Source organism: Rhea americana, unplaced genomic scaffold, assembly GCF_003343005.1.
Source record: "Rhea americana isolate MKP2758 unplaced genomic scaffold, rheAme1 scaffold_95, whole genome shotgun sequence".
In the NCBI taxonomy this organism is placed as follows: domain Eukaryota; kingdom Metazoa; phylum Chordata; class Aves; order Rheiformes; family Rheidae; genus Rhea; species Rhea americana.
The window spans coordinates 446504-464261 of NW_028187144.1; the positions used below are offsets into that span (position 1 = coordinate 446504).

A 17758-nucleotide genomic window follows, 5' to 3' on the forward strand; every position below is an offset into this window, starting at 1 on the left:
AGCCCCATGCACATCGTCAGCCCTTGCCAAAAGTCAGCTAATTAGTAGTAGCTCCACACMAGCATCTGACAGTAAAACACCACTTCTTGTTATTTCTAAGGCCTAGAAAGATTTTTCTGCAGCAGGGTCAGCGGCAGAGGGAGCTCAAGGCAAGCTTTTGGGGGCTGCTCACGGGGCTGCTGGAGTCGTTGCGGGGAGATGTGTCGCCTTGCTGTGTTCCCTTCCCCTGAGAGAAATAAAATCTTTAAGAGAATGCTAAGGATATGGGCAATTTCTGGATATCAGATTAAATAGGAAATTTCCCCTTCAGATTGTTCCAGATCCAGAGTAATAAGTATATGAATCAATACCTAGTACAGGCAACAGTAGTAAGGAATGAGCTAAATATGGTTGATAAATTAAGATAATTGTATGTATTTGAGAAATAATTAAGCATGGGTAAAAATTAAACTGGATGAGGAGAAGAAATATCAGATTAATTTGCTTTTGGTTGCAGAAAGTTTTGCACATGGAGATTGTCTGGTACGTGGTTCCTGCGGTGACCCTGGGTATCCTGAGATTGCTTTTGGCAGAGACGACATCTGTGGAGTGCTTTCAAGCATCTGTGAGTGCAATATTAGAGAAGAGTGTAGAAATACTGGAGTCTGGTTTTCCTTGGCAGGGCTGTGTAAGCAGTAAGGTGTGAAAGCAGTGTTGATGTTTTCAGGTACTGGAAACACTCCACTGGCAGCTGGAAGGCCTCTATTTTGGCAGTATGCGCTACACACATTGAATACCAGCTCCATAGAAGTACCTCTTCCAAAAGGATGCAGGTGCACTTAGAATAAAAATGAAAAACACTTCTTCCCATTCACCGTGGCACGGACAGAAGCCTGACGCCTGAGCCTCATTGCCCTGCCCATGACAGCAACATCACTGGTGCTCTTTCAGCATTGATAATCTTACAGCATTGGTGATGCCTTAGCGGTATTGCAAGCTCTCATGTGTCATCATCAATTTCTAGCTCTCAGCTGGTGGAGGGAAGTCTAGAAACATGACCCAAAGTTCATAAATCCAAAAATAAAAAAAAAGTGCTGAAAATACTCTGTTTTTTAAATCTATGACTTGTAAATTATTTTCATTATACTTTGGTGTTTAACTCATGATATGGACATCTAAACACTCCTCAGAATTCAGCTCTGATCTCAGGACAATTATTCATCAGTATGAAATAGTAGAATTGTCAACACAATGCAGAAAAGGTTGAACGCTCAATAAAAAATCCAGTTCTGTACTGGATAAAGAGTAGGATGAAGTATGCACATCTCAGAGAGGTGACAAAATACTTTAAGTTCTAAAAATAACAGAGAAGGGTGGTAAGCAGAATCTCTTAACTTGAGAGATTTCAAATCAATAGGTATGGCTCATTTATATCTGACAACTTAAAAAAGACAGAAAAATAATTTGATTTTTATTAAGTCTTGGGATAACAGCAACATGGAGAGAAGTGGGGAAAAATCAATTCTCTGCCAATATTAAAGGCAGGTAGATCAAATGACCTTGCAATGATAGATCTTTCAGCCTGGCTTTGCTCCCAGACAAAATGAAAGCAGAGTAGATACAGGCTTAAATTAATAAAATATTAAATAAGCCTAGTGATGGTAATCATAATTAGTGCCAATCACATGGGATTATGCAACATAATTCCCATCAAACCAATTTATATTTCTAAAGCAAGATTATGCATTTCATTGATAAAATGAAAGCATTTTGTTGCTTCTGTAAGCAACTGTCTGGCTAGAAAATCGCATTTGATTTAAAAGGTAGAGGAATATAAAGTCAATCTGTTCACATTACTCTGCTGAAAACCCAGTACACTAGTCTTAAAGTGACTGTGAAAGGGAAACCATCTTTAAGCAATTAATTTCCAGAGGGGTTCTGCAGGGATTGGGTGTTGTCTTATGGTGTGTACTGCTGTGTTGCGCTGTTTTGTTTTGAGCAATGCCCCAGATAAAATCCTCACTGATAGATCTGACTCAGAGATTGGACGAGTTGTCACTTATGGGAACTGCTGTCTAGCACTGAGCAAATCGTGATGCTCGTGAGTGGAGGTGAGCGGGCGACGGGCATTCCCGTACGTCCAACATCAGTCCCAGAACAGAGGCCTGCAGGCCAGTGCTTTTCAGCCCGTGGTCTACTCTGTAGCCTCACTGACCACCCCGAGAGACACCTGCCACCTGAATGGGAAATGTGTGTATGTGCCAAAAAAGCTGGCAACCATTTCGTGACTAATATCTCATGCCTTACAAATCATACTTGTCTTGACTGCAGTGAGCAAGACCATGGTTAGAGCATCAGCGTACTCTATTCTGGAGCAGAGTAACTGCAAAACCTGGGGCAGCAGCAAGCAGCAGTCAGCTGCAGGTGATTATGGTATGTGGCTCTGTGGCCAAAGGGAATAATGACACCCTTGGATCTATAAATGGGAAATATGTTGGTTGGGAAGCATTGTCTGAGCTCCTTATTTGGCTCCTGTGCTGTCTAGAAAAAATATGGAAGAGCCTTGACATGAGTAAAGGACTGTAAAGTCCACCTCATCATGCCTGGTTGAGAAGCTCCAAGCTGTCCATCTTCTCAGGGGGGAGATAAGGGGTGGCTCAATCGCAGTCAGAAAAAGGCCTATGTGCCAAAAAGGGAATGTAGGCACACTTCAGGCATCAAAATTTTGACCTAAAAAGAAGCTGTTCAGCAGCTGGCCCTGGAAGCAATTAAACTAATTGGGTACCGCCCACCCCCGTTAGAACTCAGACGTCCCCCTGGTACCTGCAATTCTGCTCCTATGCGTGCCCAGCCTCGTCCTCACCATAGACCTCCGCCTCCGGCAGATCAGGATCTGAACCTAGGCAGAGGCACAGCCCTGGGAAGTGCCTGCTGCACCCTGGTGCCCGGCTTTGCCCCAGGACAGGCTCCATGAAGCCCTGCTCCGTCCCCGCGCTCCTGCATGCCCTGGCTGTCCCCAGGCACATACACCCCAGCCTGTGCAGCTCACTAGGATTTGGGTTCCCAGCCAGAGGCAGACGCTTAATGTGTACGTACTTGGATCTAGTCCTAAGTAAGGGAAAATAAATTTGGCAGCAAAAGGCTCTTTCCTCTCACAGAGCAAGGCATTGTGAGATTAAAAGGCTGGAGGAGGGGACTTGAGAAATTCAGACTTGGGGCAAAAAGCAATAATATTTAACAATATGGGTAACTAAGCAGTGGAAGACAATGCTAAGGTCTGTGGTTGATTCTTCATCGCTGAATATTTTACACCAAAATGTGTTTTCCTCAAAGAGATCCTCCAGTTCAAATGGAAATTAATTAGGTCAGGGGAGTTCTCTGACCTGAGGTAGGTATAAGATCACAGAGATAATTCACATACTCCCTCTGGCCTTGTGACTAATTCACTTTGGTACAGTAATTCCTGATGTAAGGGAGATCGGCTTGGATCTGTGCTTGCCCTCAGGAACTTACAAGCTAATTATATTTGTTGTGTCAACTCATTAGATTCTCATAGGCAGCATGCAGACTCGTTAGTTAGGCTGAATTATGTCTTTGCTCTGTGAACTTTATCAAAATATTCAGATCTAGCATGTTTCATGGTCTGCCACTGCTACTCCCTCTCTGTACACAGACTTTGGTGGTTATTTCTAGCTAAAAAATTAGAGACATTTATTACTTGTGTGCTGGTTTTGGTTATTTTATAGAAAACTGAAACTATGGTGCCTGGCATCATTTTGATCTTATACATTTATTTTCTTTTTGATTAAATCCTTCATTGTTGGATTTTTTTAAAATAAATATTTGTTTCAGGCCTCAGAAATTAACCTTGTTTTTTAAAAAACTGGCAGCCCAGATTCCTATAGATGTGGAATAGCTCATAGACGGAGACTGTGCAGGCTCTGGGGGTCTCTGGACCTGCACATTTCATTGGTCTGTGGTCTCTCCCAGTGAGGAGGTTGTTCGTGGAAAGTGGGATATGATGGAGAAGTATAAAAATCATGGCAAATACATAAAGCAGCTAGAAACGGGCTGCTTGCTTGGAGCTGGCCCTGAAGTACTCTGAACTTTCCTGAGGCACAGGTAGGGAGGATCAGAGCTGCACAGTGAAAAGCCCAGGTCTCTGCAATTCCCTCGGGGTCTGGAGCAGCTGGACTCATTTCTTCCTTTCCCACTTCAAGAACAAACAAGCCAACCACAGCTAGAAATTTGTTTGGGAGAGAAACTTGTCTTGGGGGAGTTTTGAAATGCCACCAYTGTCTTCCAGTAGCGGCGACATGCACATCCACGGGGTGCCATCTTTGCGTCTTTATCCTGGGACTGTTCTGACAGCGGAAGCCCAGCAAGCACCAAAAGCAGCCCCAGGGCCACTCTCTTCATTCACGGATAAACTCCAGTTTGCATTCCCACTCTGGCGGCAGTGTGCTTAATAGGTGAACGAAAGTCTTTATGACTATTTTTTAGCACCTATGTATTTTTGCTGGAAGGAGGGAGAAGGAGGAGAGCAAGGTGGGGAGTCTTTTAGTTAACAAAATGGTTTTTACTTGCTGACAAGATCACTGAGTGTCTTATGGAGAGGGAATCTGATCTCCTTCCAAGTAACCAAAAAGGAATTTGCGCTGCAGCGTGCAGGAACACAAAGAGCTTTTACAGCCCCTTTGCCTGGGGACTCCAACATCTGTGAGGAAACATCATTAGCAATCACAGGGTGTCCATGTTCCTTAAGATGACTTGATTATTTTAACCCAGGGCCAGTGCACGAACACACCCTCCTGCTGGATCCACCTCACATGAACTTGACCTTGTGGCAGTCCCTCTCTGCTGCTCCAGGTATCCCCAGATATGTGGGGTATCCCCAGACATGTGGGGTATCCCCAGATATCCTTCAGATAGCTCAGATATCCTTCAGATATTCAGATATGGCCCAGATGGGGAGCCACTGCTGCCAGCACACTGCAGACGTGGGCGAAGCAGTGTGGGACCGATGGGGGTAGGCTCAGAAGGCTGTTTTTTAGAGGCAGCGGATTTGCAGCACTGGCAGTATTTTGTTGCCGATTCCTCCCCAGTGGTTCCACCGATGCCAAAAGCATGCAGGCAGGAGCATAAACCAGTTTGCAGGGTCTCGAGCATGGGTTGGCTTGCTCAAGCTAAAAAAGGAGACATTTCTGTGGGTGCAAGCACAGAAARCACTGAACGCTGCGGCCTCGGGGAGCTGCGTGCACGGCCTGGGTGCTGGGACATTGCGTGACCCAGGCGCCCAGCTGCGAGCTGCAGCTGCTGTCCCAAGAGAGAGAGGGCAAGTGCAGCCCCGCCACGGCTCARCACTCCCAGAGGGAAGGAGGAGACGTTTCACTCATTCAATTTAGCAGTTTCCAAAGCGAGCTTTAAAACAGGGATGTAGAAAAAGCRAGAGGAAAAGCACTACTTGCATAATACCTTGGCAGTGAAATGGGTCAGCAGTTCTTGAGGGAGGAGAAGAGGAATGCAGTTTTTAAGAAATAAACACTATCACTGTACTTGTAATAGCTGGACAGTCCTGTTCTCCTGGAGAGTAACACGGAAGTTTATGATGGGCTTACACGGTTTGTCTTTTGGCCGCACTGTGCCTCCTCTGAAAGCAGCTCTGTAGAGTGGAACATTCCTCCTATTGTCCTTAAAATCATCTCTAATTCCTTGGCCATAACGCCAAGGGAGGGGCCCATCTGTAGCTTTTTTCTCTGCCACGAACGTCCTTGTTTGTGGTAACTAGCGAATCTCATGGTCCAGTTCCATGGAGAGTTACACAACTGCAAACCTTCTGAGGTTTCAGTTTAATAGCAAGCCCTGCTTAATACCCTCGTTTTCACTTCTCGGTTCAGATTCTCAGCTCTTTTGGCATTACAGCTGATTTGCCGTACTTTAACWTATAAAGCAGATCAAACACCAAAATAAACACTGAACGCAAAAGCTGCSTTCGTTCCACCTTGCAGCACTTACTGAAATGATCCTGGCTGTGTTAAATGTGAGATAAAACTCCCATAGGGAGCATTACTCTGAGTGGTTCATATAAACACTTTGACAAGWCAGTCTTGGTTGAGCTTCGCAGTCAAATAAGGTGGGTAATGGAGTGCAACCAGCAGAGTCACTCTCCTTTAGAGAGCACCACTGACAGAAATGTAGTGGTTGCTTATTTTCACTCTGAAACAGCAGGGTGAATATTGGGTAACAACAGATAAATCRGGATTGGGTAACTCCTTCATGCAAGAAATTGCAAGTGTATTTTCCATGGAACTGCCTAGTGCAGTGAAATGTTCTTCATCTGAGTCCTTAATGTGGGCCATCTGGAAGGGAAAACCTAATCATCCTCTAAAAATGCAGCCAGGTTTATTATCACTTTCTTTTTCAGTTGATTTTTAAGCGAGAGATGATCTTTTCAGGAGGAGGTCTGAAGGAAAGGCAAGTTACAGGTATGTGAATTTAATGTGTATTGCTAAAGGCACAGATGAAGTTGCTTTTTTCCCTTCCAATCTCCATTATCTGTTYTTCAGGAGCTATTGCTCAAATCCATCCTCCCTGTTAGCTTTTTGCTTCCATCCACACTCTCTGCATTGGGCCTGMTTCTGATCTCAGCATGCCATGAGCACAGCTGTATAGGTAAGGGGGGGCTTATATAGTAATGCTAAACTCTTTTTTCTCTATAATCTGAAAGCTATCATGTGCTAGAGTGCACACCTGCACAACATCTTTTATTAATTAATTCCATCAACAGTTCTTTTCTCTGTTTGCTTTGGGCTCTGGCCTGCCCAGCTTGTCAGACAGCTCCAGTGTCACGTCAGCTTTGCCAAGTCTATAAGCAGCAATAGCTCTGAGCCACAGTGGTGATGCTAATAGTGTCCGACTGAGGACATAGATCTGGGTAGCCAAGTTTCTGCAGCACTCCCAGATGTGAAGTGGGAGAGCTGTTTTATCATATTTTTCAGAATTCTTTTTATTTTCTCTTTTTTTTTTAAGGAGGAAAAAAGAAAGAGCACTGTGCAGGCACACTCTGAACAATCTGTACTGTTCACTTTCGTCCAGCTGCATGTTCCTGGTGGCGGTCGCTTAGCATTTTCCTCGTTGAGACGCTCAGACCGAAGCCCCGTCTGTGTGCTGGGGTGGACCAGCAGCAGAGATCTGTTCCCCTGAAATCCTGGCAACAGCTAACAGTCTGCTCTGCCCTCTGCCTCCGAGGTAATCCCATCGCAGCTTTGCAGCTCCCGCGTTGACGGACTTTAGTCTAATCCACGGAGGGGCGATCCCTATGCTCACAGACCTGTGAAGCAGAATTCCCATTAGCTTTCGTGAATTTAGACTGAAAAAGGACGATGTGATTTTGGCCAACTAGTTTGGCAAGGAGTACACCACGGAGGCGTTATTGCTAAGGAACCTCCCGTGTGCGTGGGGCCTCGGGAGCGGGGCAGAGGCTGCTGGAGAGTCATGCTGGGTGTTTGTTTATCCCGGGAAGCAGGAGTTTGGACTCGAGCCCAGGTCCCAGTGTCAGTGCACTGCAGTGCTTCAGCCTTTCTCTGACATGCATCTTCTCCCCTATTTTTCGCTGCCTGTAGCTTCAAGCAACCTCTTTAAAAAGTCCTATAGTGTTTACTGGGAAATTAAATGTGATTGTGAGAGGAGTTTAAGTTGTGAGAGACACTGAAGAAACTTCAAGTGCAGTCTGTGAATGTTTTTTTTCAGGTGATAAGAAGTGAGTGTGATGATGCCCTGGTTGTTGCTGCTCCTTCTCCTGGTCAGCTTAAGCTCGCCTGCACCTAGGTTGTCGGTGTGTATCCTGTAGCGTGAGTCTGCTTAACCCATCCGCGGCATGCCGGCAGCTTAGCAGCCAGTCCCTCCGTGCCCCCGGCCTYGATATCCACCTCTCCCAAGGCAAACAAGCAGGCCTAGGAGAAGAGAGAGGCAGCTGGGCTGTTGTAGCATGCGCGGCAAGCTGCTGTCCTAGGAAACTGCTTATTTTGCTTAGGCCTAGAGCTGGTCTTGATCTGGCATCACTCAAGAAAATAAAAAATATCAAGTGATTCTTACTACGTAGGTTTGCTTGGTTGCTTTGGAAGAGATTTTGCTCTGTTTCCTTGATGTTTTTGGTGGAGTAATACTAGCCACAGAGAAGGGTGTTGCTGAAAATGTTGATCCCAGCCAATGCAGGCCAGATTCTGGTCTTGGTTATGGTAATACTGCTCTGAAGTTACTCCACTGATTCTGGTGGGCTTACTGCTTTCAGCAGATCTGCACCGGATATCAGCTTTTTTATCTTCCAGTTTGACAAGAAGGGGTTCTGGAACCCCACTAGTCTGGCCTGGCTGCAGTACAAGAGCGAGGTTTTTCCTTTCTTATTACACTGAGCAGTTTCATAGTCTGCAAATGCTATCTTTGGTTTTATTAAATGGGACTTAAGCTGAATGCTACTTGTCCAAAGTCATTTTTTCATATCTCATCATGTTCTGTAATGCTTACATCAGCAGCAAGACTATTGTAAAAAAAACTTTTCCWTTGGGTTTAACTCAACAGACCAGGCTGCAAGATTCATGCCTTTTAGAGAGGGATTGACACYGAATTGCTTCAGTGCACAGTGTGACATGGTAGGATCGAGGTGAAGCATGTACTCACTGTTTCTCTGTTTCTCTGTTCTTACCACTGTACCTTCTTTTCTCCCCCACAGGAAAAGGATATCTGCCTCCTAGACAACAACAAATTAAGACAAAGGTTAAAACAGCTTCAGGATTTGCTTTACTTATATGAACTACAACTAAAGGACATCCTGGAGAATACTTATCATAGAGTAAAGAGTGAGCACTTCTCAGGGAACAGGAGCATGCAGCATGAGGTGCTTTTACCCACAACCAGTGGAAATTTGATAGTCTATGACCCAGGTACATTTTGCAGTAGAATATGATGAAATTTCAGCAGGCCAAAATGTTTATTTCTTCATGTAGTATCCCATTTAGAGCTATATTTCATTTCTGCTCCTAATACAAAGAAAGCTTTCTAACTTTTGAAATATTCAAGGGGGTTGTGTTTTCCAGTGCAGCCAGATGCATGAGAAAGAGAAGGGCAGACTGGTAGCCTTGGCACTAACAGACATACCATGGGGCTGGAATTAGCTGGTCCAGCTCTAGGCAGCTACCAGCCAGGTATCATGCAGACATCTGTATCTGGGCTTGTCACCTGAGATTCCCAGTGCAGAGAGGAACAGGCATCTCTTGGGCGTGATCTGTCTGGTTTGCTTTAGACATCTGCTTTAGGAAGAGATGGATTGTGCTCTCCAAGTGCCCATTTCCCTTCATTGACTACAGGGAGCCCAGAGTACCTAGCTGCACTGCAGACACTGAAACCTCTTTGGAGGAATCCAGCCTTCCGGTTTCTCTGTTCTTTGGTCGCTTGTGCTATGCAGTAACACATATGCGTGCTCTATTCCTCTGCATCGCTTTAATAATATTGTCTGGAATATTAGCTGGATATAATAACTGGAAGTGTAGACTAATATAACCTGTGGCCAAGATTTTATCATTYGTAGGCCTTAAATATAAAATGGGAGGCACTGAGGTTCTGAAAGCCTCCTGAATACAACCCTGAACTAGCCTGTCACAGGAACTTAGCCTCTCACTTTAGAAATTTTAGGCTGTTATCCATTCCCAAGTCCAGCCTAGGTTATCTTCCACATGGAAATTATCTGCTCTGCAATGACAATAGGATCTGCATCATTCCCTGAGACCGAACTCTGAGAGCAGTTAGACCCATCTAACCCCATCTGCCACTCCTTAGTCTCTGTACAGTGCCCGCTGACAGAGCCAGCCCTGATCCTACACCCCTTGCTTGCCATTCCCCAGCCTGTGCTGCATCTGTCCTGTATCTCATCAAYATTTTGGGAATGGCAGTAAAGCTCTTGAAGATGCATTGGTAGTACCATGCTGAACAATTTGCTTTGGCTTTGCTGGGCTTGCAAAGCTATACAGTGACCAAAGAAGAGTCCTTATCCCATACAGCCTCTCAGTGATGTCTTCTCTTGGCTGAATGTGCCTGTGTGCTTGTCTCTTCATTTAACAAAACAATATTGTTCTGCTTAGACTGCTCTGCAGTGTTTAACAGGAAGAAAACTCAAAACGGATACTACAGGATCAGGCCCAGAGCAGACCGAGAGCCTTTCCTGGTGTACTGTGACATGTCTGATGGTGGGGGGTGGACTGTAATTCAGCGGCGGAGTCACGGCAAGGAGAATTTCAACAGGTGARTGGCTTGGTGTCCTAATGACAAGTCTCTCATCAGAGCCTCCAGCTCTCCCCCTACTGGCTGTCAAAACCCCAAATTTGAGAAGCTAAATGTGCAAGACTCTAATGATGATAACTCTTTGTATWAGAACAATGCAGGAACAAATATTGATAGCACAAGCCCATTTTTAAAATGGGCTTATGATGCCTTTTCCATGTTTTTTCCTGCATTCAAATAAGTGTATGTGTGTGTGTGTTTATTTTATCATGATAGGAGACAGCCATCTGTCAAAGGTGCCAAACTGGCAGGTGTCTACTGTCAGTACATAGTCTGGGATCGTTTGAACATCTTATCCTTTCTTGTATCTGGAATCACATTCAGCATGTTGTAAAAATCTATTTCCTTATTCAGATCACTCGAAAAGATGCCAAACCATTGGTCCAGACTGTCCTTTCTCTCTGCTAAAGCCCAGGGAGTTGCCTTTTACTTCCAGGAGAGATTCTTTAGTAGCATCACAGAGGAGAAATGCGCCCATGTGAATAAAGTCACTAACACGGCATGCCTGCTTTTAGGGCATGTCTAACATTGCAGTCACAAGCCTCTCTTGAAGAGAGTGCATTCCATTGCAGAGCTACTTTAAGTAGCTCTAAGGTAGCTTGCCCACAGAGTGGTACTTACCTAGCCACTGTAGTTCAGCTGTCAGCACAGGTGGAACAGGAGCACAAAGTAGATCCAGACATTTTCCTTTTAACTTCATCTAAATACTTTTGTTTACATTTTRTATTCAGTTATTGTCTCACAGCCAAGACTGTAGTATATGGAAGACTGCAACATTAATTTCCAGACAGGAGTGAATTTGAATTTGAATTTGTGAGGAACAGTATCAGACACTGTACTGAAGACTAATATGACAGCTACTGTGTTCCCTTTCCACCTAGCTTCTGACCTCATTCTGCAAGTACTGCACCTGGCAGTTTGAAAGACTGATCCCAATATACACATGTGCACAGGTTTAACAGGCAAAGAAGTAAAATGTGAGTTGTACTTACTTCTAAGGCACAATGACAAATACCTGCTCAGCTGTGCTGAATCAGATACTTTTCGAAAACAGTGTCTAGAAAYACAGCTGAAGATTTACTACAGTTGAGTAGTAAAAACTCTCTAATTCCCTCACATACTGAAATTGATATTTGTATATTGCTGCAGGAAATGGAATGATTACAAACTGGGATTTGGAAAATTCCAGGGGAAGAATGATGAATACTGGCTGGGCAATGAGCGCATCTATGACCTGCTCGCTCAAGGTATGAGTATTTTTCCTCCACAAATTCTCTTCCAATTTGCATGAGATACTTAATCTAACAGCATAYCACTTCATATTTAGGAGAGACCTCATTAAAGATTGACCTGATGGATTGGCATGGAGAGAGACGTTATGCAATCTATGAAAAATTCCAGCTCACAAATGAGCAGGTAAGAAACAGAGAGAGCAGTGACTTGCTTGTTTTATCAGTGAGTGTGCAGCTCTGTGCAGCATCAGGTTTAATGTCAGAGTTGTAATTATAATTCTGCAAAACTCACCTATTCTGGTTCCCTGGGATTTCTGGTTTGGTTAACTGGGATTCAAGCTGAGGAGAGGTAGGTCCACATCACACTGCCTGCAGACCAGCCATTGCCTAACCTACAGCTCTTCCCATCTACTTAGTAAGTGCCTACCAATAGTCCTCTTTGTGAACATGCCCAGAACTACCTCAGGCGATAGCTCTTGCCTAAGCCACCCTGAAATGCCAAAACAAAGGGTATATCTGCAAGATCCTCTGAGTGTCTAGGAGAGAGAGGAAAAGATCTCGACTTTAATGTAGTAATTAGGGCACTCAGCTGAGCACAGGGAGCTCTGCAATTCATATCCTTACTCCTGTTACTGTTTCTGGAATAGATAGTCCACATTTTCTGGGTAAGAACTGTCCTGGGAGCAGAGATCTAAGTCCCAGACTCCTTCCTCACAACTGTGGAGTGCCCAAAGCCCAGAGTTAGAGTCACACATGCTCTCTTTCTGGTTTATGAATGACAAACTGCCTGCTGCACAGAGGCCAGTCCTCTGATGTAGGACCCTGAGGGTCACCCATGCGCCTACCTCCAGCCTCATGGTTAAACAGCCTTTCGTGAGGGAGGAGATATGGGCTTGAACCTCTGCAGGGAAACTGAACCCTGTTTTATTTCACAGTTTAGTGTTTCAGGTTGTCACATTAAAGGCAACCACCATAATGAAACCCCTCTACTATGCTCCTCTACAGTGAACTCCAATCAAAGCTTTGAAAGAATAGTTATAATCTCCTGTCTTGAAGAGAGGTATCTATAGCACTATACTTAATGCTATAGGCACAGAGAGCCAGAAGACAGACACATACTTGTATTTCCATGATTGTTTGCAAGCTTTTATACAACTTCCTGCTCAAGGCAGGAGCTGTTTTCTTCGGGATTGCCTCTCTGCACACATGATAAGTAGCCTGGAAACTCAAGGATTTGAATTCCATTGTATGGACCAATCCTACCTCCAACTTCATCACCACTCCAGAAATGTATGCWTTTTGTTCAGTTTGAAATTCAAGAATTCTAATGAAAAGATAGCACAATTTGATTTTAATGCCTTACTGCTCTTTTTCATAAATAAAAGCCAAATATGATAACAGAAAAAAAGCTTTTCACAAAAAATATTTTCAAACTCYTATCAAATGTCTCTTAGACTTCTTAGCTGTGCACAACAGAATTATTCTTCTAAGTATTCCTACCAGGACAGGATCATTYAGCTAAAACCCTGATGGCTTCTAGTTCTCGGAGTAGGACTTGTTGTAGCTGAACCATGATCAGTCTATGAAGATAGTTACTTGGCACAGTTTCCTCCAATAAGGTTTGCTCTTGATGAACCAGGAAGAGCCTTCCAGCTTATTTAGTGTATCAAATGATTACTGAAAGACAACAAAATCTGAAGTCCTTTGTAGCAACAGCAGTAGATAGCAATTCCTTCTGGAAGTTTAAATCCAGTAGTGATCTACACTAGTATCATTAAAGCATAGGGCCAAAAGTCACCCTTGACTTCAACAGAATCATACCTTTGGCAGTGGAGACAATGGACAGAAAAAAGATTGATCTCAGAAAGGGGACAGAGGGCAAAAAGAGCTGATATCAAAGATGTGTTTCACATATTTTGCAGGACAATTACAGGTTATGGTTTGGCACCTATTCTGGTAATGCTGGTGACGCTCTGTCTGGTGGGAACAATTTTGAAGAGCAGTGGTCAGCCTCTCACAGAGGGATGCAGTTCACCACATCTGACAAGGATCGTGATCGATTCCTGGCAGGCAATTGTGCACTAGAGAACAAGGGTGGTTGGTGGTTTAACAGGTATGGAAAACGGTTGATTTCCCCTAGCCCGCAGAAGGATGCATARTGTGTGGATGGCAGTATAGCTGCACCTGCCTACCTTACGGCCACTGATACTTTCAGGGCAGGTTGCTGTAYGCAGATGCCACCTCGCACAGCCAAATTTGGGATGTTCACAAGACAGATCCTCAGAGGAAAGCAGTCTGCTTCTTTCACTGTGAAGCAAAGCAGATTAGTTGCAACCACTTTAAGAAAGAAGTCCAGAATAAAAGCATAGGGGAAATGACATGGATGGAGAAGAGCCCGACTGAAATTTCTTTGAAGTGCTTTGGATTATATCCCAAGAAAGAAAACAATTGAAACCACTGTAAAGTGAAGTGTGCACAAAGGACATTTCTCTGTTGTAGAGGGTGTCTAGGAGGTGAGCTACCCCTTACTATTCCTGCTGGTACATTCTCTGGTAAGGCATGCCCAATGCATCAGCAATTACAAAGTCAAGTTCACTAGCCCTGAGAGCATGGACATACCCTGCACAGGAGTTTCTCTCTGCTCTAGTGCAGGATAAGCCTCTTCTTTGTTAAGGATGGGCCCTCATCATATATTAACTGAAGCCAGTGGAGCTACAGAAGTGTACATCGGTAGTGCAATTCAGTTTGATTAAAAGATACCTGTGTTCTTAGATGTCAATAGGTAAGTGCCATCTCTTGAGCTGAAGGCTACCGAATGGCACTAGGCACCTCCRTTCAGGCAGCTGAATCATGTCCACAGTCAATACAATCAAGGCAGCCAGCARATTGATTCAGCTGACCTCCATAGCTGTCTACTTTAGGAGGAGTCACATATTTCCATGGGCTCCACAGACTATAYTAACCAGATCTCCATTGTCTGCAGTAGGACTTTAGATAACCAGTTCACTACATACTGATACATCTATGTAGTGAATCCCACCCTCGGGATTTCTAAATGTATGTTGTGTGAATTGCATTACACCTTATTGTAATGTCTTTCCATCCTAAATGCTTTTTTCCTCCTTTTTCGTTGTTACAAGGTGCCATGCCGTAAACCTCAATGGACAATACTACAAAACAGGAAACTACAATGGATCCCACGACAATGGCATTGTTTGGTCTACCTGGCATGGGATGTGGTACTCACTAAAATACACAGCCATGAAAATCAGGGCTCCATTCTTTGTTGACAGAGAGAGTGGAGATGGTGAGAACAGTCAGGATAGCTGAAATCTGCTGCTTTGAGAAGAAGCAAGTATAGGCTAAAAGGAATTGTAGAAATCAATAGCCAGCCTTCTGCTGCTGCCAGTCACAAACCTGCACTGAGACAACTGGAGATGCACCTGTTGCTACCACTTGAGGCTAAAGTCATGACTGAGCACACCTAACCAACAGTCTAATGGAAAATAARCAGATCTCAGTCATTGAATAACCACAATTTTCTTCTTCCATAATTCTCAAGATTTCATTGGAGAGTGCTTAAAAGAAACTCCCTGCACACTGGATGATCAAACATTTCTTATAGCTATCTGTACTCTTCAAGGGTAAATCTTTTTCATCTTGATTTTAATGGTCATTGTCTAAGTTATGAGAGCATAAAACCAGAACCAAACAGAAAAGGTGATGAGGAATTGGCCTTCTCTGCTGTGCCTTCATTAGAGTGTTACTTCAGATCAGGAGCATGTTTTTAAGCAACTCTCTCTCTTCTCCTCCATTCCCACCCTTCAGCCTCAGAACAATCCTGGAGTGTGTGAACGGGATTCCTTTTAGATGAAACCAAAGCAGACGATGCAGTCCAGCTGCCGATGAGCACTCAAACTAGACCTGCTTCGAAGCAAAGCCCCAGAACAAAGACAGCATGGACACTGGCTTTCATTGTTAACAGCTTCGCTATGCAGATCTACCGCTATAGCACAACGCTACATGCTAATGCAGACTTAGCTGATGCTGCCAATCAGACTATACCTCAGATTTAGATTATGTGGATTTTACTAAATTTAAGATGAGCAYAAATATTCCTAGCCATTCATAAAATGCTGTCATGATTCATTTGTATTCTCTTCTGTAACTTAACAGACAACTTGGAGTTACTAATGGGAAAACAGAACATGGAAAATGTTTGAAACATAAGGTACACTAATTTCACTGTCTCATCTAAGTGAAATAAAAAAGAAAGCAACACAATTGCTGAAAGAAATAGAATACTGAAAGCGTCCTTTCTAAGAAGTTGTTAGTAACAGTTAAAAATGAACAGTAATATGAGCTTGACATAAATCATTTAACTTTCATGCTGTAGAATGACCCTATTTTTTCTGAGTTATAATAAAGATCTTCTAACCTGATAGTTCTTTTCCATTTCTTTGCTTTTAGATCAATACGTATTGTAATTTGTATTATATATCCACACAGTGTGAAATAAAGCCATCTGAGTAGGACTTAACACTTTGTATCTGTTTAAAAACAGTAGAAYATTGAACAGAGATTTGGATGAAAGTCTTGCAAAAACTAATAATTCAAGGTATGTCATTCTTTTATTGTTGTCTCTGGTACTTTTGCACCTGCTGTCCTGGTTAGTTTAGAAGGTCTGTAAGGCAAGTTTAATTTCCATGGCTCAAKCATGTCCTGGAGACAATGCTGAAATACGTGGATATTCAGTGTGAAACTTTGGTTCCTCTGCCTTGTCAAGAGGTAAACTTTGTTCACATTTGTTCCTAGACTTCCTAAAGACTGMAAAAGTGAACACCAGTGCACAGGGCCAGCACTTGCAGTGAGCGGTGCTCCTTAAGCTTGTGCCCCAGCAAGACTGTGTGGTTTGCCCTCTTTCCAAGTACTGTCATTGACCCTTGTGGAACTAGACTTAACAGCTATGTCTCTGGAATGAGTGTGTCCTTGTGGAGAACTAATACAATTCTACAACAGTAGAATTTTAGCACAAGATTGTAACTATGGGTTAGTAACATCTGCTTAAAGAAGGCATCACTTAGCACATAATATAACAATATTGTGGCTGGCAAATATCCAGGGCAGTAAGGATAATTTCATTTAGGCAGAAGACAGATAAGGGCGAGTGCAATAACCTCTTGYCAACTGCCTCCTGGCAGATGATGCTCAACCCCATTCTTCAGTAGATTAGAGGCTGGTATTCAGTCCCACTGCATGCTGGAAATTAGCTGCAGCACCAAAGGGCCAGCACTAGTGGTCTGACAGTTCACTGAGCAACTCATAGCCCATCCAATCACTGGAGTATCAAGCACAGGCTAAAGTCAGTAGGGCTTCGCTGGACAACTGCTACACAGCCCAGTTCCCTGAGAGGGGTGAGCAATGTAAAGTCACTTCTGCCTGGAGTACAGAGCCTGCTTCCCTCTGGATCAATATGCAAAAGTATGGGTTATACCTGGACCGCCTTCAGAGAGCACCAATTTAAGTGTTACGAGTTCTTTTTCTTTGTCTCCAGATGATATAGGGGGCCAAGATCTGGCAGCCTGAGAGGGTAGAAGATCTGACTCATTCACTGCAATCTTAGACTTAAGATGTACCTAAGTCCATTTAATGCATTACAGTAGCTGGTCTGAATGTGGGCCAACACTGAGAAAAGGTTGCAGAAAGGGGCTTAGAAAAGGCTTCTCCTCCTTTGCTCTAACTGCAGCACAAGGGATACCCCTACAGAGGAAAAGGGTGTTTCAGAGCCTTTTTTCCCTTAATAAACAGGGTAAAATGCAATTAGTCAAGTACTGAGAGCTACAGCCAAGCTCACATAAATCCCACAGAAGATCATAGGAATGCTTACAGACTGTTATTGTGCAATATGTTTGATGTCCTCTCTTTCTCCAGGGTCTCTGGAGCACTGAGGCTCACAAAGGCTGTAAGCAGATTTTGTAGCAATGTAGTTCTAAAGCTGACAGTTCACTGCTTCAGGGTGAACATGCTTCACACAGCAGAGCTTCCCATAGCACAAGGGTGGTAAGAAACCAAAGCAGTAATTGCTTTAGARATCTGATTTCCAGCTCATTCCAAATAATTTAAAGACTAGTTACATTTGATTAGCTTTGGATCAATCCTCAAGTACTGACATGTTCTAAAATGCTTTAAACAGCATTTTAAGTTGACAGCTAATG

At 43.7% G+C, this 17758-nt stretch overlaps 2 protein-coding genes across 6 annotated transcripts in view; one reads left to right on the plus strand and one right to left on the minus strand.

Moving 5' to 3' along the window:
• The window catches only part of LOC146584294 (phosphatidylinositol 3,4,5-trisphosphate 3-phosphatase TPTE2-like), a 38524-nt gene that overhangs the window by 19956 nt on the left and 810 nt on the right, over positions 1–17758 (minus strand). Inside the window, exons 2-3 of the mRNA XM_085325010.1 lie at positions 13736–13850; positions 8656–8725 (exon numbers count right to left, since the gene is read on the minus strand). The gene's annotated coding sequence lies outside the window, so the exon portion shown is untranslated. The remainder of the gene's footprint in view (positions 1–8655; positions 8726–13735; positions 13851–17758) is intronic.
• On the plus strand, positions 6077–16083 carry LOC146584295 (fibrinogen-like protein 1). Of its 5 annotated transcripts, XM_085325018.1 has the most exons (11): positions 6077–6112; positions 6404–6464; positions 6546–6651; positions 7075–7227; positions 7729–7813; positions 8708–8918; positions 10113–10272; positions 11461–11558; positions 11639–11727; positions 13466–13656; positions 14684–16083. In XM_085325018.1, the coding sequence occupies exons 5-11, from the start codon at positions 7748–7750 to the stop codon at positions 14871–14873; spliced, it is 1005 nt and encodes a 334-aa protein (XP_085181144.1). In that variant the 5' UTR covers positions 6077–6112; positions 6404–6464; positions 6546–6651; positions 7075–7227; positions 7729–7747; the 3' UTR covers positions 14874–16083. The 5 variants fall into 5 exon arrangements, with proteins under 5 accessions (XP_085181144.1, XP_085181143.1, XP_085181146.1 ...); XM_085325017.1 differs by lacking the exon at positions 6546–6651 and having other exon boundaries at positions 7012–7227; XM_085325020.1 differs by lacking the exons at positions 6077–6112; positions 7075–7227 and having other exon boundaries at positions 6145–6464.